At 51.9% G+C, this 26630-nt stretch overlaps 6 protein-coding genes across 6 annotated transcripts; 3 read left to right on the top strand and 3 right to left on the bottom strand.

The window, feature by feature from the left end:
- Nucleotides 1–1735: 1735 nt before the first annotated feature.
- Triagg1_1124 (uncharacterized protein) lies at nucleotides 1736–2845 on the top strand (the record flags this gene model as incomplete). Its single annotated transcript, XM_062904982.1, has 2 exons — nucleotides 1736–2024; nucleotides 2460–2845. The coding sequence occupies 2 exons, from the start codon at nucleotides 1736–1738 to the stop codon at nucleotides 2843–2845; spliced, it is 675 nt and encodes a 224-aa protein (XP_062760348.1).
- A 2544-nt stretch (nucleotides 2846–5389) lies between these two features.
- Nucleotides 5390–8611, bottom strand: Triagg1_1123 (uncharacterized protein; the record flags this gene model as incomplete). Its single annotated transcript, XM_062904971.1, has 5 exons — nucleotides 5390–5955; nucleotides 6030–6117; nucleotides 6194–8334; nucleotides 8392–8528; nucleotides 8592–8611. 5 exons carry the CDS (start codon nucleotides 8609–8611, stop codon nucleotides 5390–5392), a joined length of 2952 nt encoding a protein of 983 aa, XP_062760347.1.
- A 1445-nt stretch (nucleotides 8612–10056) lies between these two features.
- On the top strand, nucleotides 10057–11440 carry Triagg1_1122 (uncharacterized protein; the record flags this gene model as incomplete). Its single annotated transcript, XM_062904960.1, has 4 exons — nucleotides 10057–10121; nucleotides 10194–10243; nucleotides 10303–10375; nucleotides 10438–11440. The coding sequence occupies 4 exons, from the start codon at nucleotides 10057–10059 to the stop codon at nucleotides 11438–11440; spliced, it is 1191 nt and encodes a 396-aa protein (XP_062760346.1).
- A 920-nt stretch (nucleotides 11441–12360) lies between these two features.
- Nucleotides 12361–17645, bottom strand: Triagg1_1121 (uncharacterized protein; the record flags this gene model as incomplete). The annotated part of the gene is made up of 7 exons (XM_062904949.1): nucleotides 12361–12900; nucleotides 12970–14673; nucleotides 14742–15569; nucleotides 15630–16200; nucleotides 16252–16352; nucleotides 16403–16666; nucleotides 17037–17645. 7 exons carry the CDS (start codon nucleotides 17643–17645, stop codon nucleotides 12361–12363), a joined length of 4617 nt encoding a protein of 1538 aa, XP_062760345.1.
- Nucleotides 17646–19082: 1437 nt separating this feature from the next.
- On the top strand, nucleotides 19083–20616 carry Triagg1_1120 (uncharacterized protein; the record flags this gene model as incomplete). The annotated part of the gene is made up of 3 exons (XM_062904938.1): nucleotides 19083–19278; nucleotides 19351–20413; nucleotides 20481–20616. 3 exons carry the CDS (start codon nucleotides 19083–19085, stop codon nucleotides 20614–20616), a joined length of 1395 nt encoding a protein of 464 aa, XP_062760344.1.
- Nucleotides 20617–21456: 840 nt separating this feature from the next.
- Triagg1_1119 (uncharacterized protein) lies at nucleotides 21457–26045 on the bottom strand (the record flags this gene model as incomplete). The annotated part of the gene is made up of 3 exons (XM_062904927.1): nucleotides 21457–21709; nucleotides 21766–22313; nucleotides 22377–26045. 3 exons carry the CDS (start codon nucleotides 26043–26045, stop codon nucleotides 21457–21459), a joined length of 4470 nt encoding a protein of 1489 aa, XP_062760343.1.
- Between the last annotated feature and the right edge of the window lie 585 nt (nucleotides 26046–26630).

The raw sequence follows: 26630 nt of genomic DNA, 5'->3' as shown, positions 1-26630 counted from the left end.
CCCCCCCCCCCCCGCCCCCCCCCCGCCCCCCGCGGGGGGGGTGTAGAAATAGCACGGCACAGCACAGCACGCTCTCTCTCTCCCCCTTCTTTTGTTGCGGGCAAGGATGGAGAGAACAAGGCAAAGATGAGAAAACAGGCTCGGTGAGCAAAGACAGCAGAACGGGCCTGGGATGAGATGGGCATCAATGACGAAGTATGGCGCCAGCCGGGCAGCCTCGCGCTCAAACTTCGGCGGTTTTATATCACAGGGTACATTCCCTACCTTAGGTACCTACTTGTACGAGTACATTTCTGCGAGATACGCACATGCGATACGACGAGGCTCGTGCTTCATCTTCTTCTTCCTCTTCTTTGCCACGATGACGAACCACTGCAGTACTATAGGTAAGGTACAGGGAGGTACCTTGTTTGACGGGTACACGTTCATGTACTCGCATGTATGTACTTTGTATTTGGCCCGGGCTGGCAAGCAAGCAAGCAGCTTATTGCTAATGCGCAATGATACCAAATTTTCCACGACAAAGATCCCCTGCAGTAGATCAGCGTCAAGCGCGCTTGAGCGGACAGGACAGGACAGGACAGAACAGACAGCAACCACCTCCTCTATGCCTGGACCGGCATAGCAGTAGCATGGTTTTAGGAGCATGCGCGCGTACGAGTACGTACAAAGGATTCAAAAGGAATTGCGGGCTTCGCTCGACTGCGATGCGAGATAGCCCGCGATTGCCTCTTGCGGCTGCTCGCAAGGAAGCCCCTAGTACCAAGTCGGAACGTGTTTGGAGCCTCCCCTTGCCGGAACCACGGATGTCGGTGCTGGCCATGGTTCGCTCACAGTCACCGTCTGGTTCTGCATAAGGCCCAGCAATTCTGGGGTTCTTGGTATACAGGAAAGTCTACAAGTGCATACAAAGCAGCTCCTTTACTCTGCATATCTGTCTTGGTCTACCTGTGTCATTCAATCCAGCACCTTTGTATTAATAGGGGGAGGTTGTTGTGTGTATATTCTGAGCACGGCATCGGCAGTAGATGCCTCAACTCTAAACTCCGAACAACTATACAAGTACGGGTACAAGTTGCTCCTCCGTGCAGCCAGCTTAGGTAGCCCGCAAACTGCCACCCAACCCCTGTACCCTGTACATATTCCACATCGAGCAGTCACATCTCGCTAGAACAACGTGACGAAGCGAGTTGCAAAGCCCTCAACCCCAAACGTCGCATCTACCTGTACGAGAACCTGTATCTGTTCTCCGTAGTAGATACGAAGTACAGCATTCCAGCCACTCTGATCTAATCTTTGTCACAACGACAAGAACTGATCCAGCCGCGGCTTTTTAACACCTCGACCGCCAATTGCTCTCCCCCCGCTTGCTCCGTTCATTGCAAGAACTTCTGCCCCGTTCTCGATACGCCGGCACGGAGAGCGTTTCTGACCGCCCGCCAAAACAGCCCCCTCCATTACTAATGGTCAAACTCCGGGAAGCTTGGACTCTCGACAATCTCCATTGCCGTCCCAACTTGCCTCCACGAACACACCCCCTCACCTCGTGCGAATACCCTGCATTGTCCTGAACCGTCGGCCGATCGCCCCGCGTCAGGACCCCGAATTATTTCCTCACCAGTCTAGCTCTGTCGTCCAGCAATCGCAGACGGAGAGAGCCTCTCCGCACCCTGCGCACCGCATCCTTCACTCTCCGAGATTGGAGCCGCTCCTACACAGAGAGACCAAAGGCAAGATGGCTGCTGCGGCCCTGGATAACGCCAACCCGACGATTCTGAGCGCTTCTCAGCTCCCAACTCGGCAGAAACGGTCGGCTCCGCGCAATGGCCCCGACTGTAGATACTCGGACCTGATTTTTGCGAAGCCGTCATACATGTCTCGGCCCTTCTTGCAAGACGACGACATCCGGTATCAGGATGACACAGCGGCGGCAGTGGCTTGGTCCCGCTTCGCTACCGGCTCAGGAGCTGCTGCTGCTGAGGACGATTTATCGGCCGAGCCCATCGACGAGCAAGAGATCTACGGTATGCTGTGACGCCCCCAAATGTTTTATCACAACTTGGGCCTACTTGGTCCTCCGTCCATCCTTTTGCTTCCTAGTTGATATGTCTTTGATCCGTGCGTCTACGTCTTTTCCCCCTCGGGGTGCCCAGTCGGCGTTTCAAACCGAGGACCGACGTCGCCTCCCCTGGCATGCCAAACCCATTTTGTCAAAATCATGCCACCCACTGTCAATTCTAGGGGATTTGCATGGCTCTAGCTGCTTATTTTGGCTCACTTGAGTCGATGACCAACAAAGAAAAGGGAGGAGGAGAAACGTCCCCTGCGAAAACGGGAATGGCGAGCTCTTCCCCAAAACATACATCTCGAGATGCCCTTTGACCTTCTCTTCACATCGCATTTGTTTCAACTCCGCATGCTGCTAGCAGAATTTGACAGTGCTAACATCCCATTCCCAGACCTTATTTCCAGCATAACGGATCCCGAGCATCCCGTATCATTGGGTCAACTGTCCGTCGTCAACCTCCCTGACATCCACATCACTCCCTCTCCAGCCCTCGGAGTGCCAAGTCCGAACACGATTGTCCAAGTTACGGTCGAGCTTACTCCCACTGTCACCCACTGCTCTCTCGCCACCGTGCTTGGGCTTGGCGTAAGGGTCCGGCTGGAGCAAGTGCTGCCTCCGAATTACCGCGTGGAAGTCATCTGCAAGGAAAACAGCCACAGCCAAGATGACCAAGTGAACAAACAGCTTAGCGACAAGGAACGTGTCGCGGCGGCTCTGGAAAATGACTCGCTGAGGAGCGTCCTGGACAAGATGCTAGAGTCTTGCTTGGAGAATTGAATTGCTTCATCTCGAGAGAACCAAAACCCGGCGTTCGAGGTGTTGTGACGCGCTTGGCTCAAAGCGTGTATGTTGGCGCACGGTATTTCGTACCACCACTTACCGCCGGAGCTCCTAGGCCTCAATTGGGCGATTCAACGTTTCGTGATATGACGCCCATGGACAACATGCAAGCATTGCTTTCGGTGGGTGCCACTGGGGTATCGGGATTGTCCGTGGACCCAAGTCTGTCAGCGTCTGAGAGGCTAGATGGGAAAGCTTTGACCACTGTGAGAGTCTTTGCTTGCAGCATGGCTGTAAGGATCAGCCGCAGCCACTAGCAACGACTACTGCAAATAGCAACTACGAGTACTATCGCAAGTAGAAACTGCTGGGTACTACTGCACGGATGCTGTTGAAACAAATTGTGGTGGCCAAGTTGGCTGCATGATATTTGCCGGCAACGGACTGCAGTTTCAATGGCAACCGATAAAGGCCAAGGCCAATACCGACGGCGAATTCAATCGACAAAATTTTGGGTGTGTTTCCCAATAACCTGGCTCTGTGAATCATGATTTGTCTTGTTCGTGTTTTCTTCTTTCCCCGTGGGGCCGGTGGAAGAATGGTCAGCCGCTTGGACGTCGCGTGCCCTGACTTTTCGAGACTGATGCCTTGTTGTCAGCTCAGACTACTCCGTGCATGGGCTCGAATCCTCATGGAGGCGTATCGCAAGCTGCCTCTTGGCTGTGCTGTAGAATATGGTTACCTAGAACGAGTCTTGAAATTGTACAAGTACGAACCTGGGAGCGCAAGAATTCTCCGCCATCGGCCCGTATCCCGTGACAGCCAACTCCAAGGCACCCATGCACCATCATGGTAGCCCATTGCAACGTAGGGAGTGAAGCTTCGTTGATGGGCAAACAGGGATGCCTCAGATCTCTGGAAGTCGCCGAAGTGAATCTAGAAGCCATCGCCTAACTGGCTTACAAGTTACAGTACATCAAAACGCCTGTCACTCTGCACCGCAGCTAAACGAGGCTTCCCTGCACCATCTGGAACGCTAAATGCCGACCTGGCATCCTATTACGGCTTCGATCCAATCAATGTCATCATGCCGGCAGTAATGCTAGCACGGTACATACAATGCTGGGACCTACTATACCTAACCTTACCTTACAGTAAGATGGATGCATTGGATGCCATAAGCAGTAATACCGTTTTCGACAGGTTGAACAGGCTTTCGTTTTTTGACGGAGTGAGCTGAGTACAGTGCGAGTACATTTGGGCGGTGAACCCCGAAGAGAAAGGGACAGAGAGAGGGAGAGAATGCCAGACTTGACGTGTCAGTTCTTGAATCATGTCACGGACCAACAATGTCAGTCAGTCAGTCAAGTCACATGCAGCAGGGGGGGAAGAAAACTGAGAGTGAGAAAAATAAGTTTTTCTTCTTCTTCTTTTTCTGCACGAACTCCTGCATGAAATGGGGGGCGTAATACGACAATGCAGTACGTGCGAATTGCTGTTGGTTGTTGGTTGAGTTGCTGCATCTGCATCTGCATCTGCATCTGCGTCTGCATATTCGTATACTACAAGTACAGTAACTTGGCACTACGAGTACACCAAACCACCTTTGTCTATGACGGAGTGGGAAAAATGACATTTGCAGGGGTGTATAACTGTACTGTACGTGTAATGTAAACTGCAAACTGTCCTCCTGTCTCTGAACCCAAAAAAAACATTTCGGTCTTTTTTTTTTTTTTCTAATTCATGCTAGGCTGGCTGGGCTCATGGGGGTGCGTATCATGGCTGACTCGCAATCTTGCCCTTTTTCCCTTTTTTGCGCCAGTGTGGAGAGCGCTTCTTGCTTCTGCCGGGACTGGGGAGGGTTGAATTGAATTCTCAGATAGCATCATATGCTGGATCAATGGGAATTGTGATGGATCCTTCCCCCCCCCCCCCCCCCCCTGGGGCTTTTTTCATGATGGGATCACCGGCATGCGAGTGGTATTTACGCTGTACTCCGCAGTGCCGGATCAGGGAAAATGACGAGGAGCAGGGCTCGATTTGTGTGCTGATGCCAGGTTACCTTGCCTGGCAGGAATACGACTGTAAACTGTATACAGCAACCTTGAAACTAAAGCCCAACGCAGAAGCAGGGCATGGGTCCCCCCATTCCATGTAGTGCTGCAGAGGCGCAACAGAGGCATCGCCATTTCTTCCACCAATCATGAGCGGCTGGCCAGACAAATAAAACATCATCACGATAATCATCTCATAATCTTTTGTCTTCATCAAGGTAGATTGAAAAAAAAAAATCTAACATCTGCGCCTTGGCCGTCATATATACCAACGTAATTCAACTTGCTACTCCCTGACGACTCTTGGGTTTCCCATCTCCTCCTTTCTTCATCCCCCCTTTTTTTGCTTCCGCTTTGATACACCCCCGTAAGTACACTTTTTGCCCTTCCTCGAATTATTAAAAGACATGGCAGCATAAATGGCACAATGTGAATCATGTCACATTTCGTAGTCAGGCGCAGCAGATTCTCATTATTGTAGGAAACTCTACGCGTCACCGAGCATCCCGCTCTCCATCAGGCTCTGGTAGAATTCTGGCTCCAAGAACGTCTTGACGCTGACATCCTCGCTGAGACCCTTGCGCCTCCTCGTCTTGAGCACAAAGTCTCTGGCCGTGGCCTGCGCAGAAGCAGGCTGAAGCGGTCTTGTGATTTGGTCTCTGTCAAGCGGATCGCCGGGCACGATGCTCCAGCTGTCAAACACCAGGCTGACCATGGAGCCACCCTGTGTCTTGATACGCAGATCCGTCTCGAAGCCAAAGCTGTCGACGACGGGGAGCAGGCCGTTTACGCGATAGAGGGGTGTGCCGGCGACGGGGCCGTCGGACAGGACGTGGCCTCGGCGTCTTGCGAGCACATTGTAGACCTCCATGTAAGAGTCCTCCGGCCCGGTGACTGACACAGAGTAGACGGGCTCCATTAGACGAGGAGAAGCCATGAGGAAGGATGAGTAGCATGCTCTCCGAGAAGTAGGAATGATTTGACCACCGCCGCGGAAAATGGCCTCGTTGGCCAAGACCACGTCTGTGACCTTGAATTTGGTGTTACGGATGGCTATCAACAGCTGTTAGCGAGTGGCCGCCTACAACAATTTGGTGTTTGGGAACGGGAAAGTAGTTGGGACGTACGCTCTTCACAGAGGGGACCTTCACGAGTGGCCCAGCTGAAACCCTGTCTGATGGACTCTTTCACAGTATTCAGCAGCTTCTTGTCGACCTGATGTAAAGAAGAAGAAGAAACAATCGTTAGTGAGCTTGTTCAAACAGAAGCCCGGCCTTTCATGTAAACTTACCTCAGTAGGCAGGGTGTCGTCCTGGAGAATGTTGGGCCCCATCTCGTCAGGGCCAAAAGCCCAGATACTCCTGGCCGCCAGCTTGTCCCAGCCGTGGTTCTCTTCAAAGAACTTGGCCGTTTTTCGTACTGGATCCCGTATTCTAACAGCACCCGTCTCGATGTCCGTGGATATGCCCTTCTCCAGCTGCTCCGCCACCATGGTGATTTTGTTCTTCTTGTTCGGCGTGATGGCGTAGCATTTTGTCGCCGAAGTTTCCACTACCGTCTCACAGAATCTTGTTACCGGATCTGACACCTTGATATCCATGTCGGCATACAGCCGCCGCAGATCGTGCAGAACGCAGTCCATGTAGAGCTCTCCGGTTCCCAGGATGATGTGCTCGCCAGATTCTTCGACTTTTGTGTTGATGAGGGGGTATGATTTTTGGACTTTGCGTAGTCCGTCAAGCATCTTGGGGAGCTCGGAAGGGTTGATGGGCTCAACAGCCACTTTGAGAACAGATTCAGTAAAGTGAGTGACAGGCCTGAAGATGAAGGCATCTTCATCATCCTCCAGCTTGGGAGGGACGATTGTCGCAGATTTAACAATTGAGTTGTCTACGCCTCCCAGCAGTACCAAGTTGCCCGCCGGGACACCGTCTGTGGGAATGTTGTATCTTGTCTCTGCAATGAATACTTCTGCAATGGAGGCCATTGTCATATCTTCTTCATCGTCAAGGGAATAGCCTTCGCCGAGAACCCTCACCGCCGCACCAGGTCGGGCTGTACCGCTCAGGACACGTCCAAACGAGTAAAAGCTCTTTGCGTCGGAGGTGTTGAAGAGCTTTGTGACGTGGACTACCAAGGGGCCGTCTTGGTTGCACGCCTTCATTGACTCCGCAACCTTTGTATCCAGAGGACCGGTGTAGTATCGCTCCAGCAATCGTTGTGCACCCTCTGCTGGCGACGGGATGTGCTTTACAACCATGTCGACGAAGCCCGAAGAAGGGCCAAAGAACTGCTCGCATACCAGCTTGAGGATGACATTTGCATCTGCCTTGTATTGTGACGGCTTCAGCTCAATGCCAAGCGAAGCTAAGACTAGTTTCAGCTGCTCGGGGCTATCACTGATGGAGTGGGTGAAGATTTTGTAGATGGGTTCGAGAACGAAGTGGACAAAGGATCTGGCAGATCTGTCTTCTGCCGGTTTGCGGGTGAAGTTTCGCTTCTTTGGGTTATAGTAAACATCTCCCCATAGCCGCTTGGCAAACTCTTCTGCGTTGATGTCGCCAAAGGTGTCTGTGTACATCTTGGCAAAGGAGGGCAGCGTGAAGCACCACCCCATGTCCGTGCATGCGAAGAGAACGTTGCCCTTTTCGGGACTTAGTCGCCGTGAGGCTGCTTTGGTTGGGATGGTGTTGGCAATGACTGTGTTGACCTCTTCTACAACATGCTTGAGCTTGAAGTAGGCGTCCTTGGGAGGCAGCTTCAGCTCCAGGATCAATCGATCTACCTTGTTGATGATGAGCGTTAGGGGAACGTCTTCCAAAACAGCGTGCTTGATGATCTGTTCGGTATTGACTTGGACACCCTCAACCACGTCCACGACCAGACACACGCCATCCACTAGCCTAGAGGCCGCTGCCACCTCATCTACAAAGTTGACGTGGCCAGGGGTATCAATGATGTTGAAGAGGTGCGACTTTCCCTTGGTGCTCTGGAGAACAAGGCTCATGGGCGCAGCCTTGATGGAGATTCCCCGCTCTCGCTCCAGCATGTGGACGTCGGTGTATCGTAGGGCTTCGTCACGCTTCTTGCCGACTCTCCGCTCAAGCCTGTCGGTAATGTCATGAGTCTCTAGGACAAGCATGTCCATAAACGCCGTCTTTCCGTGGTGCAGATGGCCGGCCAGCGCAATGTTCCTTGTTTGCTCGGGGAAGTTCATCAAATCGGCCATGAACTCGCGATCGAAGTAGACCGGGGGCAGGTCGACCTCCTCGATGTTGAACTTCTTCTGCTCGACCGGCGCAATGATGGGCTCCGTTAGAGGCTGCGCATCTTCCTCTTCTACTCGCGTCTCGACGTCGGCGCCGTACACTTGCTCAGCGGTGGGGTAGTATTGCTTGTCCTCATGGAGAATGACGGCATTCGAAGGTCCATCTGCTTCGGGGCGCAATCAGCCATCTGCTTTGCAAGTCAAGGCGTATATCGGCCTACCATCGAGCTCCATCAGCTCCTGTCCAGTGACACTGGGCGCCCCCTCGTGCTCATCGTCGTAAGTATAGTCGCCCGCCTCTTCTCCAGCCTCGGACGCTTCCTCGGACTCAACCTCCTCCCCAATGAAGTTTCCGAACCTTGGGAGCTTGTCAGCAGCGCATTCCGAGCAAATCTTGCATGCAGAAGAAATCAAATCTTACTCATCGTAGAGATCATCCATTTTGCCGCCGGTCTAGTCCAAAAGCCAAGGTCAATGGCGGGCGACAAAGTCAAGATGCTCAAGACACGGGTATCGTCGCAAGTCGCGTGTACCTGCTGTACCGACCGCCTGCCTTGTACCAAAACGGGTCTCTAGCAACTTTTTTTTCGCAGGCAAAGCTGGCCGGAGCATATCACGTGGTGATATGCAAAGCTGAAGCATTATCGCATCTTATCTTATCGGAGTCATCTTCGTTTTTGAATCTTAGTCATCAAGCCGCATGAACTTCAACTTTGGACAAGGTACTCCATACTTCGTATTGCAGCGTACCATTGTACTTGAGCCCTTCAGCTTGGCTCAGGTTTGTTCAACAGAGGCTTCAATCTACATCTTACGTGCATGGTTGACGGCTGTGATATGGGCGTTATCTTGATTACTGAACGTATTATTGGATCGGAAGGATTGAATAATTGTCTGCACGCCCTTTATTAAATGAGAGTCTGCATGGTAGAGATGTACTAAACTGACAGCTTTACGGATACGGATACGGGAGGCCCTGGCTCGCATCTTCCTAGCGTAATCGCTCAGCCCAAGTGGAATCTGTCGAGATCCAGATTTCAGTGATTTCATCTCAATGGGGTAAAACTGATACCTATCAAAGATGGGATTTATCAGCACTTAGCAAGGGGCCGGTGTGTAGGTTTGACCTCGCAGTCGTATTGCTCAATATCGAGGGGGTTGAAGAGTGTTGACAGTCAAAGTACATGTAGTCGTGGATACAGGTAAGAGGTACTCCATTCATGTCACCCCTCGAACCTCCAATTCAGGTGCCTGGGCGTTTGCTAGAATAAGGTACGAGTGCCAGACAACACTGGAGCTTAAAAACTGCCCAACATGGCAATTCCGGTGGAGCGGTGAGGCGCTACCTTATTCCAGCTTGGATGCGTGTACAATTGGGTGCCATCGAACCATGTACTGGGTACATGAACATGTACACGTCTGTCCTTGGTGCATGGAGGGGTCCTCCTCCAAATTGAAAGAGCCGAACAACGGCCACTAAGAAAAAATGTGCCCCTCCGCCGTCACTCGGCATCAGGACAGGCTTGACAAGATAGTACCGAGTACACATGGCAGCTGTCCATCTGCGTCCCATTGCAAGATCCAACAAGTCCCTTGTCGTCTTCGTCTTCGTCATTTCATTTCATTTCATCTCATCTCATCCCGTCCAGCCTCGATCCTGCGATCCATAAATTCCTCACCCTCGTCCAAGCACGGCCTGTCACTGTCACTCCATCACTTGGCCTTGCTTGCAATCTGTTGGGCTGGGCTGCACTAGTATATATACCCCTTTGGTCTCACGCCTCTCCCCCCAGAGCCAATTCTTTTCTTCTCCCCAATCCATCCCAAAGCCAGTTCAATTCAATTCAACCCATCCTTTCACTTCAATTGCTCCAAGCTCCTTCAAAATGTCTGGCCTCCCCCCCGTCTACATCGTCTCAGCCGCCAGAACCCCCGTCGGTTCTTTCTTGGGGTAAGAGATTCCCGCCTGTGCTATCCCCCCCTTTCGGACGCGGTTCAGCCTGATGCTGATAATTCGATCCAGTTCTCTGTCCAGCCTGAGTGCCACCCAGCTCGGTGCCGCTGCTATCAAGGGTTAGTCTGCTCTCCAGCACCGCCGTGGCCTCTTGTACCTGATCCTAACAGCATCACAGGAGCCGTTGAGCGATCTGGCGTCAAGCCCGAAGATGTCGAGGAGGTATTCTTCGGCAATGTCCTCTCCGCCAAGTAAGACAACATACCACGATCCTCCCCGCTCGATCAGACAGATGCTTACGATCCTCTTATAGCTTGGGTCAGGCTCCCGCCCGCCAGGCCGCTGTCGGTGCTGGCCTTGGCAAGAACGTCATCACCACCACCGTCAACAAGGTGTGCGCTTCTTCTCTGAAGGCCGTCATCCTCGGTGCCCAAAACATCATGCTCGGTGTCAACCACGTCGTCGTCGCTGCCGGTGCCGAATCCATGTCCAACACCCCCCACTACCTGCCCAACCTACGTACCGGCGCCAAGTACGGTGACCAGACCCTCGTCGACGGTGTCCTCAAGGACGGTCTGACCGACACCTTCAAGAATGAGCACATGGGTCTCCAGGCCGAGCTCTGCGCCGACGAGCACAGCCTCAGCCGTGAGGCTCAGGATGAATACGCCATCAACACCTACAAGAGGGCTCAGGCTGCCACTGAGGCCGGTCTCTTCAAGGAGATTGTCCCCGTTGAGGTCAGCGGTGGCCGAGGCAAGCCTCCCGTTGTCGTCGACCGGGATGACGAGGTCAAGAACCTCAATGAGGCCAAGCTCAAGGGTATGCGCCCTGCCTTCAAGCCTGACGGTACCGTCACCGCCCCCAACGCCGCTCCCCTCAACGACGGCGCCGCTGCCGTTGTTCTAGTCTCTGAGGCCAAGCTCAAAGAGCTTGGACTGAAGCCCATCGCCAAGATTCTCGGCTGGGGTGACGCCGAGCGTGAGCCCGAGCGATTCACCATTGCTCCCGCTGCTGCCATCCCCAAGGCCATCAAGCACGCCGGCCTCACCCCCGATGATGTCGACTACTACGAGATCAACGAGGCCTTCTCCGTTGTTGCCCTCGCCAACATGCAGCTCCTCAACCTCAGCCCCGAGAAGGTCAATGTCTTCGGTGGCTCAGTTGCCATCGGCCACCCCCTGGGTGCTTCTGGTGCTCGTATCCTCTCTACCCTGACCTCCGTCCTGGCAGAGAAGAAGGGCAAGATTGGCGTTGCCGGTATCTGCAACGGTGGTGGTGGCGCCTCTGCTCTGGTCATCGAGAACCTGCAGTGACTACCCACCCTGAATCAGCTTCCGCACTGGAGGCATCAAAATTATAGCATTATGAATATATGAATGAATAATTGAAGCGAGGTAGAAAAAGCTTGGCAGGGCGAAGAGGTATAGACCCGCCCGCAATATATACCGCCATAGACCAATGTGAAATTTGGCTGGGCTGGAGTTGGATCGTACATAGGGAATATCAAATGAAAAAAACAAATTATTCAAAAAGTTTACACCTGCAGAGCTTTGTAAGTAATGTTCAGTCTTCTAATAAGCAGATACACCAGAGGATTACCGGGTCAAGGCGAACTTCTTAACTTCTCACACTACTAAGCTTACATCTCTACGACGAAACGACTCCATCTTCGTAGTAACAACCCTGCGTATCAATTGAAGCTACACTGGAGCTACCTGTACAGAGTTTCAATGAGGATAAAAAAAAACATAAAACGTAACCTAAGCACAAAAGTAACATTGCATATGGAAAAAAAAAAAAAGGAAAAGCACGCTGCAAGATGAACTACTTGGCAAAGAGCCTCACCCTCGTCGATATCCATTCCATCAACGGCGTCGAGCCAGTCCTGTTTTTCGTCTGAAGTGCTCTTGCCATCCGCTTCGCCTGCTGTACTTTTGTTTCCCGCGAGACATTTCTTTTCTGTTTTTTTCTTAAAGCATGCAGCCAGTAGACGAGAAGAAGAAGAAATTAGAAGAAAAAAAGGCAAAAGTAAACACAAAAAACAAGAGTGCAACCCAATTCCGCTCGAAGTATGCCTGCAGAGTCCTCCTTTCAAAGAGAAAGGGATAGAGGGAGAGAAAAAAAAAATGCAACAGAAAAACAAAGAGCAAAAGAGTGGAGGGAGTTCTGCTTCCCTTGAAAACCATAACTCATGTCCCACACATACTCATTAGAAAACAGCTGGAACGGTTCTCTAATCCATATCCACATCCTCATTAGAAACAGCCGGAGAGATTCCCTCGTCCATCCACTTGCGGAAGTTCTTGTTCTGCTCTTGGACTTCCTCGGGGCTCATATCCTTGGCCCACGCTGGGTTGTGCACCATCTTCTCAAGAAGCTTCAGCTCCCGAAAGTTGCTGAGCGTCTTTGTGAATTTTTCGCGCTGCTCGCGCTGCTCCTTAGACTTTGGCGCTTGGTCGTAGATGAAATACTCGGAAGTACCAGGTGCCCAGATCATCTTGGAGCTCTTGAGACAAATACTGACAGTGAGGTTCTCCCTGTATGACACAGGTTTGGGGATAGCATCCTCATCAGATTCGGACTCTCCAGAGGGCAGATTGCGGGTGAGAACAACCTTCTGCAGCTTCGATCTGGGAACACCTTCGGTAGGCTCCACTCGAATGAAGGAGGAGATGTAATATTGCCACCTCTCGCGCAGGCGCATTTCATCCATATAAAAGGTCGTCTCATCTCGCTGGAGCCATCGAATCGTGGCTTCTGATTTTTGAGCGAACTAGAGTCAAGCGTCAGTAGACATGAACATGCAAATGTCACATAAACCCCCATATTTTATACAACTTACCCAACAGATAACAAACAGGTCGCCATCCTTGACACATTTCTCAGCGAACTTTCTCGCGCTGATTTCAGTCTGGTAGCTCGTTTCCTCTCTTTCTCGGTTGGCCATGTACTGCTGGATAAGATCCGGCGTCTTCTCTTTCGAATCGAGGCTCTTGCAAGTCAGGGCCAGACGACAGAGAGTCTTGAGCAGATCTTGAATAGTGTACAGCTTCCAGCCGTTCTTCAAGTAATAATGTCGCATGACATCCTGGTATCGGTTCTCGTCAATCTCGCCAGTAATGTAGTCCTCGATAAGCTCAATAGTCTTGGGCCAAAACTTGGCAGGCTCTTCATTGGGTTCGAAGAATGTCATGTGGTTCTCAGTGAATCCAAGATCTCTGGCAGGCTTAGACTTGTTGAGGCGGTGAATCTCAACTGCAACGGCCTCCTTACTGTCCTTGATATCCAGGAGTCGCGAGTACAGCGTCTGGAAGATGCTGAAGAAGACAAACATGGTTTGGTTGCAGAAAAAATTGTACCACGGGCGAGTGAAGAAGCCGTCTGCCTTGAGCTCGCCATCGGCGTCCAGGAACGCATTATCGTTGTCTCCGACCACGACTGGCTTAGGGATACTAGGCATCCATCGCTCGTTCGACACCTCGGGGACGGCAGAGTCGTCGTTAGCATCAGCCATCTCTTCTTCATTGGCAGATCCGACCTCGGGAGTCGTCTCCTTGCTGCCAGAAGCCGCGCTGTCCTCTTTCTGGTTCCGCGGTTTGCTGCCGTTTCGGCCAGGGTCAAGAACCCCTCTAAGGAGATCACCCTTCTTTCCATTGCGGCGACTGCGGCCGTTGGTCAGCTCAGCTGGAGTTTGATCTTCAATCTCCTCTTCGCCAGATTCAGGCTGCATCTTTGGGACTCGCTCCTGGACCACGTCTTCGGGGAGATCAAAGAAGGCGGGAACGAATGTCTCGAAGAAGTCGAGGATACGTTCCTTCTCTTGGCCACTGTGCTGTCCATTGTGCATGCTATACAGCATCATCAGACGCAAGAGGTCGAGTACGACCTCCTTGTCCTTGAAATCCCAAACAAACTGGTGGCGAGGAGCTTTGCCCTTAAGAATGCGCTCGCGACGTTGCTCTTCATGCTTGGTCTTGATTACATCAACCAGATGCTTTGCCGTCAGGTTCCTCTTATCCGTTGATTTGACTAGGATGCCCATGTGGTCCAGGCTCTTCAGGTGCATGTTGTGCGTTTGGGCATGCCACACCTTTTCCCACTCTCGCTGCGAAAAGCGCCACTCTTCGTCCTTTTGCTTCATGCGAGCCAGAAGCACAGGGATTACGTCAAACGGGTTGGTATACATGTCATTGACGACATCAATACCACGCTCTCCATAAATCTTCTTGCATATGCGCTTGAAGATGGAAGTGCTTTGGCCGGCAAGAGCGGAGGGCATGTGAAATCCCTCCCTTTCGGCTGGGGACATTGCAAGCATTTGCTGAGCAATAGGCTCCAATAGCTGGATGCACTTCAGGTTTGCTTCAATGTTGAAATCGTAGTCATGGCGCTCTTCTTCGATGCGATGAAGACCCTCTTCAAACTGGTTTTTACGGTGAGCGACAAACCCAGAATCTTCACTAGCCCAGGTTGGGTGTGAAGCCCACTCGTCGTTCAGGACGGAATTGCAAAGCTCATCACGGCCGCTGCAAGGCTTAAGGCGCTCCTGTAGTAACATGTCCGTTAGCTGACTATGAACCGAACTGAAGTGCATTCGTCGTTGCGATTGCTTACCCTCTTTGGCAAGAGTCTATAGCTTGGCCCATACCCGCGGCAGTTGCTCAGAGACACCTTTTCAAGTGGTGGCGCAGGCCTATTATCGATGACCACATCTTGGGAGTCGACGCCAACAAATGCCTTCCAGAAAGCCATCAAATCTGGGCTGGCACCAATAAAAAGAGCACCCTTGTGGTAAAGAGTGTTCTTATCAATGATGTTCTGACTGAACAAGTTGCAGAGTTTCAGGAATTCGTTCATCGAAGATCGATTGCTGAGGAATTTCTTAACCCGCTCAAAGAAAGCAATCTCTTCCTGGTTTGAAGTGGCAGGGGAACGAGGGGGGTAAGGTTCGGGCATGACAGGCGTAAGGGTGGGCTCAATGGAGATGCCATCCCCGCTGCCTCTCGCGTGGCTGAGTCTCGGCCGCTTGCTGCCGTTAATAGTTTGCGGAGGGAGACGGGTTGGAACGGGAGCTTCGGTAAGGAGTGCGCCGGGAGTAGGGGTTTGCTTGTCAGTCCGCGGCCGCTTCTTGTTGTCCTTACCGGCGCTGACAGGTGGGGGGAAGCTCCCCAAGGGGGGCATCTTCTGGCCATCCCTCATGCCGGGTTGAGGCGTGTGACTGGATCCAGCAACGGCGCCGTCGTCCGGACGACCAGGAGGTGCCCGAGCTTGGCCAGCAGACTCCGGCAAAAACTGCTTGAAGTCTTCCAGGAGATCCGGTGCCGAGTTGAAGAGGGTCGTCACTTGGGCATATACATCTTGGATCGGCTTTTGCTCTCTCTGGTAAGTCTGAAGAATCTCAAGGAACTGTTTATATATCTCCGGCTTATCCTGAAAGCGATTCTACGCGTAGTTGAATTAGTCGAAAGCTTGAGAGCCGATGCTTTAAATATGGGCACTTACTTTAATTTTATTGACATAACTGATGGCATGATTAAACTCGACGGGGCCGCGGCGCTCCATGTTTGCCGGATTAGCAGCACCGCCATTGACTGCGCCTGGGCCAGAAGTGGGCATTGGCGTGTGAGCATTCCTCGCATTTGGTCCGCCAGGCGGGCCAGCACTTCCTGGCATCTGAGGGGGGTTGCGTTGTTGGTGACCTCCTGGGCCATCAAACGCACCTTGGGTCGCAGCTTGAACGAACAAATTTGCCCCATTCTGAACCGGGGTGCTAAAGGCGGCTTCTGGGCTCTCAATGCTGTGCTGGGGTCGTTGCTGCCATTGGTTTCCACGTTCGGGGAACAAGGGCTGGCCACCAACGGCAAGCCCATGGCCATCAGGCTGAGGCCCTCGTCCAGCGATGGACTGGACTGTAGTTCCCATGGGAGTAGTAACTCGGATAGTATTGGGGTCATTGCCGGCTCCGCATTCTATTCGGTATCCAGGAGGGAGGAAGGTGTTGAACCCTTGGATCAGATTTGGATGCCCAGCAAAGAGTTCAGAGACTCGGTTAATCACCCCAGGGGTGTCAATCCTGAATGCATGTCAACGTTTGAAATCTGCTAGAACCCTATACTTTACGTACGCCTGGCTCTTAAAGTCTTTCATAATGTCCAGAAACCGATTGTAAACATCGGGTTGGTCGTGAAACTGCACTTTGACTTGATCAAGGTAGGTAAGGGCATCCTAAGGGATCGAGAACGTTAGTCACTGCCCAGTAGAAATATTCATAATACGAGATTCAACGGCACATGAAAGTGATGATAGAAACCCCAAAGCTTGGTGTTGTCGCGACAGGCCAGGATTAGGCGTTCACCACCGCCAACGAAGGCTGTGACTACTTCTCGTGTCCCGGCTGGAAAATCGAGAAAAGCTCGCGTTTGGAGAGCCACAGGGTCAATGACACTGGCCAAAGGGCGACCAGAGGGTAGTGTGATGGCCACCGCAGAGTACTGCTGCGGTCCATCCATGGTGACAGTCGAGATCAGGCTAGCGCCCAGCTTGTGTGCAACGTTGATGGGATGAAGAATGAAGAGAATTTATGCGATCGTCGCAACGCATGCAAAATCCGTGGTAAAGCGGTGATGGATAGGTTCTGAAGGGAGGAGGATGGAGAAAAGGATGCTGGTGTTTGCAAGAAAAGTGAAAAGTGAAAAGGCTGAGATGGAGAGGGGAAGAAAGCACAAGCAGCTGGAGTGAATCATATCTGCTCGTCACTTTGGGGCGGCTGGCTGCCACTCTCTACCGGTTGGCCCGCAGGCTTCGGCCCCATTCACTTCACTTTGTGCTCACAACGCTTAAGAGGAGAAGAAAAGGCGAAAGACACCTGGAAGATGGAGATAAAAAAAAACCAAAGTCCCCGCCACTCACATTTAAAATGGGCTGCTGGCCCTGTGTAATGCCACCCGGCATTTGGTGCCCACCAGGAGCTACACCAGCCATGGTGGCATTTTGCTGGCCGCCCCGGCCTCCATCTTGCTGATGTTGAGGCTGCAGAGGTCCACCAAATATGCCGCCGCCGGGCGCCACCTGTGAGTTATTGGGAGGAGGTTGTGTATGAGAGATGGATGCAAACATCTGGTGTTGCCCGTTCGCACCGCCCGGTCCGCCATGCTGGATCGGCCGCCCATGCTCACTCTGCAAAGGACCACCAAAGGTGCCCAGGGGCCCGGACGGAGCGCCAAGTGAGATGGGGGGCGCGTTTCCATTATGATTCGCGAGCAGTCCTCCGGGACTGTGGATGGCACCGGAGATCCGCGATGCCACGGGCTGGTGGATGGGGATTGAGCCCGCGCTGCTCTGGTGCGGTGCCGGAGGGTAACGGTCGCTATCTCGTTCTCGTTCGCGCTCTCTCTCTCGCTCCTGGTCGCGGCGAGCCATCTCCTCGTGCTGTTGAATGGCGCGATGTCGTTCATCCATTTCGCGCTCCCGATCGTACGGCGCGCCGCCGCCGTGGCCGTGGAGATTCTGGCTGTTCATGCTGATCTGCCGAGAAACATTTTAAATTAGCAAAATTCAGGAGACAATCGACGATGGCTTCTCAAAGAACAATGCGAAACCATGTAGGCTCTTCGTAAGGGGCCTATGTCGGCGGTTGACAGCTCCTCGCCAATGTTTGCCCATCCACACCTCTCAGCCGGCTCAGGAGATTATTCGGAGGGCTGTCTTTGGTCGCGCGAAAGCGGAATGAAAAAAAAAGAACGACTTACAGCTTGTAGGCACAGCTAAGCCGATGTGCTCCTACATGGAATCTCTGATCCGTGAACAAGACCTGGCCAGAGGAATGGCGCGGCAAAAGCTACAAGAGAAAAAACCTGAAGACCACACAAAACTTGTACCGGTGCAAATCTAGGTGTAAGTAGGTAGCTCCGAACTGAGAGGGTGACGAGATCTGACGGCCATCGCCTGGCCTTGCCGCGGAGGATTCTGCGTCACGTGCTGATAAGCGCTGGGAAGCGGAATTCATCCCTCACAGCAAGGCGTTCGGCAATGCTAGGTGGCTCGGATTATCGTTTGTCCCTTATCTGATTCTGGAGCTGCGGAATTCGGCGCCAGCGGTGCGACATGATATCATGCAGCCCACCAGGAGCGCAAACAAGCTAGGGGATCATTTGATGCTCATATCAGCCCTCGGGAGAACTGGCAAGCGTAGGGCGTGCATTGGTAGGCACAAGAATATTGATCCATTACTATGCAGCTAGGCAGAGTAGTATCAGGGAGGATGAGACGTTTTTAGAGGTCAATTTAGCATTTGATCCATCGTCCATCCATCCCTTGGATGCCGCTCGCTTCGGTAGGTGCTAGGCCATATAGGCAGTACATCAGCTATTCTCACGGATTTTAGCTATGGATCAGACAGAATCTGGGTTTTGCTAGCACCTCTTGACTTACTCGTACCACCATTACCTAATTACCTCCCATGCGGTGTTTACGGAAGAGGCTCAGCAGTAACTATGTACCCAACACTTGACGAGAAGACAATGAAATGTTATCAATACTGTTAGTACCTGTACCTTAATACAATTTGATACCAAAAGGTGAGACAGGATCCAAGTTAGTAGCTCCTGCTAGGCAGCAACCCTGAAACAAGCAAAATTGCTAGCATGTAACTATGATGTACTACCCTGGTGGCCGTTTAATTCTCGTATATACCAGGCACGTTGCTCTCGAAATCCGAATCGACTCGTCCCGGCTACGGAGCGCCGGTAACTTCGATAGCTCCTTAAGGTAGTTAGTAGTTCCTAGGCAATTTATCAGCGGCACTCTCATCACTTCAGACCCCCGCCAAACATAGCTGAACCTTAACCAACTTAACCCAAAACAACCATTTTGAACTTTTGCGACAACTCTCTATAAATCACCTCGCCGCCACAAACTGTCCCTTTTGCATCCTGCTTTAGATTTTGATCTCCAGCCATGGATTTCAACAGCTCGTCGCCCTTCCCCGAGGGAGTCATCTCCTTCCTCGACACGGATCTGTATAAGCTGACGATGCAATGCGCCGTCTTCAAGTTCTTCAAGGACGTGCCCGTGACCTACGCCTTCACTAACAGAACCCCCGACAAGAGGCTCTCCAGGGCCGCTTTCAAGTGGCTAGAAGAGCAGATCCGAAGTGAGTGCTTTGCTTTCCCATTGCTCTTCCTTGAATTGTCAGCTGCGCATGTGTACTGACTCATCTCGACAGAGCTCGGCAACATCTCCCTGTCTGACGAAGAGTACCGATTCCTGCAGGAGCACTGCAAGTATCTGGCTGCTGACTACCTCGAATTCCTCAAAGAGTTCCGGCTGCGACCTCGAGAGCAGGTCCTGACAACCTTCAGCCCCGTCGGGGATGACTCGGGCTCGGATTCTGACGTTGGCGACGTCCACATGGAGATCAAGGGCACGTGGTCCGACACGATCCTTTATGAGATCCCCATCCTGGCGCTGACATCCGAGGCCTATTTCCGCTTCATGGACACGGACTGGAACTACGAAGGACAAGAGGAAAAGGCTTTTGAAAAGGGCTTGCGCCTACTGGAGGCTGGGTGCACCACGTCCGAGTTTGGGACCCGTAGACGCCGCGATTACCACACCCAGGCCCTGGTGTTCCGCGGGTTAGTCAAGGCATCCAAGGAAGCGACCGCAAAGGGCTTTCCTGGAAAGCTGACGGGAACGAGCAATGTGCACCTAGCCATGCGATTCGGCATCCCTCCTGTCGGAACGGTAGCTCATGAGTGGTTTATGGGAATTGCTGCCATAACCAATGACTACACCAAGGCGACAGAAGAGGCCCTGCGCCACTGGGTCAGCTCTTTCGGCACCAACCTGTCCATTGCTCTGACAGACACCTTTGGCACTCAGGAATTCCTCAGGGCCTTTAGCTTGCCCATTCGTCCAGTCGACGGCGGATTCGGCCCTGAAGTCTTCCAGAAGGCTGACGGAAGCATGAAGACATATGCTGAGATGTTTGCGGGAGTGCGACAAGACTCGGGTGATCCTGCCGAGTATGTCAAGCTTCTACGTGATTACTATGATGGACAGGGTATCAAGGATAAGAAGATCATTGTGTTTTCTGACTCACTCAACATCGACCGCTGCTTGGAGTATCTGGAAGTGTCCCACAAGTACGGCTTTCAGCCTACATTTGGTGTTGGCACCTATTTAACAAACGACTTTACGCACCTCAAGACTGGCACAAAGTCTGTGCCGCTGAACATTGTCATCAAGCTCAGCTCGGCTGCTGGTCGGCCGGCCGTCAAGATTAGGTGAGTACCCCGTGAAGCGCGCAACGCCCGTTTAATGCAACAGTCGGCTTACTTGAAAATAAAATAGTGACAATTCCGGTAAGAACACTGGTGACAAGGAGACGGTTCAAAAGGTCAAGCAGCAAATTGGCTACGTGGAACAAGAATGGAAAGACGGTGACGAGACCGCACGTTGGGGCAGAGAAGAAGATGCCAAAGCGTAAGGAGACAAAATTGAACCTATTTGCTCAGCGGATTGAAAGCAGCGGCCAGAAGAAGAAAAAATCTTGGTTACAAGACCAACACTGGATATGCATACTCTTGGAGATATGGCGGGAAACTGTTCCAATTACGCCAGTTATTCATTATATACCCTATAAAGATAGACAAAGATACGGGCCAAGGCCAAAGGTAAACTCTTTTGCGCCCATTGGCCACCAAGATTGCAATGATGTGAGTGTTCAACATTTACTCTAGAGGTCTGTCCATTCTGGCAAGATTGAAGAGACAGAGATACATGGGAAATAGGCGTCAAATATCCATCGTTTGAACACATGCATTCAAGTCATATCATGAGGCTGTCGCATTGTTTTCTATAACATACGCATATTACCGCCTACCCGTGTCCTCTTCCCATCCTGATCATCTTCAACTTCGTGACCGCCAACTTCCTAAAAAGCATTGTCATCGTCACCACCCCCCCCCCCCCCCCATAAACGCCAGAATAATGCCAAAAAAAGCACAATCGGAAGAAACTTTCTGAAGAGTGCTTTTGAAGAAGGAAGAAGAAAAAAAGGTATCAAATATACGAATTCCACAGTTTTCCATGCGTAAATCAAGTAACCCTCCCACATTTGTATTTGTTTTTTTAAACGAGTTTACTATTGTATCAGTTCTCAGTCAACGTCATCGTTGCGCTTTCGTCGGATAGAACAATGTGCAAGACTTTCGAGGTTTCTCTAGGTTTCGTCTTTCCAAGTCATCCGTTCCGCTGTTCCTCGCTCATGCGGACAGCAACGATTCAAGAGGGAGGCGGCTGTGTTGGTTGAGGCTTTCTGATGATTTTAATCTTGGGGCGTGCACTCGGTACGGCTGCTGCCGCCACTGCTGCTGCCGTTGCCGCCGCTGCCACCGGTGCTGCAGTCTGATTTGGCACCGGCGGAGTAGCCGATTTGCTCGGCGACTTGCTTGGTGATTTGCTGTGCGACAATTTCGGCCCAGGCATGGGAGGACGATGTTTTGCGAATATTTTGCTCGTCGTAGGACCTGGGAGGCTTGCCGATGAGCCACCTGTTGGCAGAGGCTTTCTCACCGCATCTCCAGAAGGTAGCGGCTTACGCGGAGGCTTCGGTGCATTCGTGTCCTTAGCTGACCCAAAGGAATTCTGTTGTTCCTTGGAGGGTGCAGACGGCAGAGCGGTCCTGCCAGGAATGGCAGAAGCGGTTGAAGCACTCTTTGATTCACCAAGAATCACAGCAAGCCGTTTAGGATTGGAAGTTTTCAGAGTGACAATACGACGCTTTTTCGGGGGAACCCCAGGAATCTTATCCAGGTTTGACGGCTGCGATTCCACCTTGGGCCTCTTCGATGCCGGGACACCATCGCCCTTTTCTGGCCTAGGTCGTTTAGCCAGTACACCAGCTTGAAACTCCGATTTGACGGTGGGCTTAGCAGGGACGCCATTGCTGTTAGCTGGACGAGAGGCTACAGAAGCAGCGACTATTGTGTCACTAGGAGGTGTTGGATTCAAAACAGGTGTAGGCCGAGGCGATGGTAATGGCTGTGCGGCCTTGGTATTGATCTTGATCGATGATGCCTTTGGCATGGGCGGGGGCAATTTGGCCTCTGGCACAGGAGGCCGTGGTGGAGGCACCGCATTCTTGAGCTTCGTCTTGTAATAAGACTTGAAATTCATCATCAACTATCCCCAGTTAGTAAGCCATCTAGTAATAAAAGGGGGGGTGAAGAATTTATGTTAACTCACCCGATCAGAGAGCTGCTGTACCGGACGCTCCACCCTCCATCCCTTGGGCAAGTTGAGGGTGAGCACCCAGCTTGTAGCTTCTTCGAACATCATAGCTGCCAGATCAAGGAGGGACTCTATTTCTGCCCTTCCGAGGTTGGGGTGATCCAGCGCCTTGCGCATAGCAGTGCTGTAATGCCTCTCATCGGCAGCATACGTCTCTTCCATTTCCTTCCTCAAAGCCTTGAGCGCGGCGTCGAGGTTTTCCTTTCGAGCAAACTTTTCCTTTCTGGCAGCAACTTCTTCTGCACTATCTTGAATAAGTAGCAAAGCGTCTGCTTCATCCGGAGCAGGCTCGTTCTTAACGGCCTTTGAGTATTCACCGAATGCAATGGCAGCAAGCCCTCGAGCCACCGCTTGGATAAGTTTGTCCCGAACAAAGGGCGATCGGTCCGTCATGAGTGAGTAGAATAAAAATGTGAATACTGTCGGATCCATCAGTGCCCCGAGGTCAATCAGAGCCTCGAAGCATTTGATACGAATAAGATCATGGGTTCCGTCTAGTAGATATTGGCCAAAATCGGCGTAATTTGTTGGTATTACCTCTGCCTTCATGAGACGCTGCTTGGCATCCAACCCAGCGATGGTCCATATGTTCTGGTAGGAGTTCGTCCACTCGTCACGCCTAAGGACACGTTCAATCTGCTCCATTGCCTCATCAAGAAACTGGCGTTCCTCATCAGTGGGTATTTTGACTTGGCGTTTGAACCACTCGTCTGCTTGAGCCGGGATGAGTGAAGTGGCCAGCGCTTCAACCAGCTTGGCAATGTAATGATGATCAGAATACGGGTTGTTCTCGTTGTTGTTGAAGAGCAGCTGGTCCAAGATAAACTGCCGGGCTTCGAATGGACAGTAGTTTGTAACATCTCTAACCTCGGAAATGGCCTTGATGATTGAACACCGGACATTGTACTGTCGCTTGTCCGAGAAGTCGTTTTGAAGAGGCTGGTTCGTCTGGTCGTAGCAAAACATGTCGCGAAAAGCCCGCATCAACTGCCGCAGTCCCAGCATCGGGATGTCTTTGATGTTGGCTTGCCTGGTGAGGGCTTGCGCCGCCATGGTGCGAATCCCGTGGAAATAGCGGCGATCAACAAGCGTTCTCACGAGGAACCCCGATGCGATCGGATGAAGAGGGCCGGTTGATAGATACAGCATCGCATCTTGTTGAGCAACAACGTCCCTGTCTTGCTGAAGCTGGGACACATACATGTACGGCTCGAGAGTTCTGTTCATGCTGCATGCCCACTCAAAATCGGCGTCGACTCGGATCCATTCATAGGACTCCTGATCCATCTTTCGCTCAGTTTCCGGGTCCCATTCTATCAACTCCCAGTCACGAAGATCTTCTGGGCTTTGAAGAACATCTCCCAGACAGTAAAGAAGCGCATCGTCGGTATTTTCAGGGATTTCCATACTAGCTCCAGCATTGTGCTTCTCCTTCATCCGGCGCGTCCTCTTTAAGCGCTTATATTTAGTATTGTATGGAATTTCAAACTTGGTAGAACGAGTGGCATCTTCTCGGATCTCCAAAATGTGTTCATACGGCGTTCCATCAGCCTCGTGTATCCGGACAGTCATGGGTCCAGTAAACAACGGCTGCACCTCACCAGTCTTGAGGTCCGCCCTGCGCTCTTTGATAGCTCTTAAGAATTCATCTCTGCTCAGTTCCGTTTTCTTGCTGGTCTGGTGCTGTACCTGTATCAACATCAACTCGACACAAAGCCTCTTCTTATTGAATTTAGCCTTGACATCAAAACGTGGACAGCCAGAGCTGTATACCCATTGGTTCCAGAAGCTCTCGAGGCGGTACTTAGCAGCCTTTTCGCACGTGGCTCTAAACTTTTCCGAATCCAGGACGAGAAATTTATCACTGCCCTCAATCTGAGCCCTAGTCAAGTGTTTCTGCAGAATGCGAGTCAATCCATGGCCGCCCGACGCTTTGCTAAGCCGCTTGTCAAGGATAAAAAACACAATGGGTGCCTTGAGTGCCATGAACTCCATCTCAAATTCGCCCAAATGAAGGTTAGGCCCAAGATCTGACAATGAAGGTCGGTTGACGTCCAACTCGACAAGTTTGTCCGCCATCATCTTCATTCGGAATCTATAATCGTTGTTGCCGCAGAGCTTCTTCATGAACAGGTCCGTCATGTAATGAGCAATGCCAACCACAAGCCACATGTCGTTGCGCGTGTTGGGGATCATGTTGATCCCAATCCATTGCGAGGTTAAAGTATGAACGATTTTCCTCGTCGTCTCAATCTCGGGATCGATAATATCCTCAGGATACAACAGTCGGTTGCTGATAAAGGCCAGCGAGTGCAAGACCACCGTGTCCTCGACCATGTCATCAAGGAAGCAGAGTTTGAAATTGCCAAATGGGTACTTGGCAAAGGTATAAGTAAAGAAGTCGGCAGCCATAGTCAAAGCTGCAGCAGTGTTGCGAACCCAATCCGCCCGGCCGGGTAAGCAGTAGGCGTGAATTTTCAAAGCACTCATTCCAAGTTTCACCTCATCCTCTTCGGTTCTCGATTCTGACGAGAGGTTGATGTGCTCAAAGGGACCTATGGCAAAGCCCAGCTTTTGCACAGAGACCATCTTCTCCGGCTCAAAGATCATAATCTTTTTATGGTCGTCTTCGGGATCAACTGTCTCTTCCATAAGGAAACCAGAGCAGACAACGGACATTTCTCGCAGCTTATCCTCCTCGGCGAGTTTGAAGTGTAGATCATTGCCATCAGTTTGAGCCTTCTCCACGCCGTTGTGAGATGGCCCATCTTTCTTGGTCGCCAGAGCCTGTTGGAGGGCGTCACCGAGGGTTCGTGGATATTTGATGGATATCCTCCAATCACACCGAGCGCCGTGATCGTCAACACAGGGGAAAATGCAGCACGCAGTTCCCGGCTGGATCGAATGGCGAGTGTACATGTGCGTGAACCTGTTGTCCAGAGGATCGACGCCAACAAAGTGCAGGCCGTCTCTGGGGTTCTTGTTCGTAAACGGTATAGTGATCTTGAATTGCTTGTGAGGTTTTTCCACGGCATCCAGATTCGACATTGATTTTCTTATGATCAATCTTGGTCGTTCTTGCTCTCCTTTGCCACGGAAATTCAACTTGAGCGAGCCGTAGGTCGGCGTCGAGCCCGCGAGTGTTCTATTCTCGGCGGGTACGTCGGCTTTGCGGCTGTGGAAAATCAAACGAGCGCGGATACGCCGTAGATCATGGTGGTCGGCTGTCCAGTTCCAACCCTTGGGGTGCACGAGTTTCTGGTAAGGGTCGTGGTATTCAGCAGTCACCTTACGCTTCTGACCTTCGACGGGCTCCCCATCCACCTCTCGCATTTCAGTAACGGTGATGTTATTTGTATCGATTTCGCATTGGGCAGCGTCGAGTAGGATTTCTTCGACGGGTCTATCGGCGAAGGTAACAATGAAAATATTCGTCGTGCCATCGATGCGTCGATCTCGAAAGTTGACCTCGAGATTTACTTCCTGCTTGAAAACTGAGAACCCGAGGATCGACCGGTCTTCGATGGGAGGAAGGCCATCCCGCCCATCCAGCAGGGGATGCTGCGATGCTGTCTGCTCCTCCATGTCGGGCGTTGAGTTGGAGCCGCTGGGAAGTGTAGTCATGGCGGTGGTAGCGAGAAGTTGGAGAGAAGAGGGAAGTGGAAGAGCGGCGCGGCTCCAGCGAGCTTAAATCTCAAAGTCACTGCATCGAGGTCGGCCAAATCGGTGCGGGCGCATCTGAGACGAAAGTGAGGCTCTCAGATCAGCATCGCATCTGGATCCCGTCGCCAATGAAGGTTGAGGCTGCGGTAGGTCGCAAGGAGAGCTGCGGCGGCAGAAACGGCGCCACTGAAAAGGACACGAGTCGGTGTAACTAAATCGCAAAACGCCGGTGCGTTGAAAAGAAAGACGCTGGAAAAGCAGAGCTTGGAGAGGTGAAGGTGACGATACTAGCAGTTTGCTGAACAAATTGTTGCCAGAGGTGGCGCGCGTCGAGAGAGAGAGAGAAGCTCGAGAAGCACGGGCCACCTAGCAGCGGATTGTGGTTTCCGACTGGCTCAATCTCAAACTCAAGTCCCCAGCGCCGCAAAATATCCGGAATGGGCCGAATCCAGTGACGCTCCCATATTTTCTCTCACCACTACTACGTTATTTATCCTTTTTCTTTCAATTCTACAATTGTTCTCTCAATGGCTTCACATTGTCCAA

Source organism: Trichoderma aggressivum, assembly GCF_033847375.1.
Source record: "Trichoderma aggressivum f. europaeum strain CBS 100526 chromosome Unknown scaffold_002, whole genome shotgun sequence".
Taxonomy (NCBI): Eukaryota; Fungi; Ascomycota; class Sordariomycetes; order Hypocreales; family Hypocreaceae; genus Trichoderma; species Trichoderma aggressivum.
This window is presented reverse-complemented; position numbering and strand designations above follow the sequence as displayed.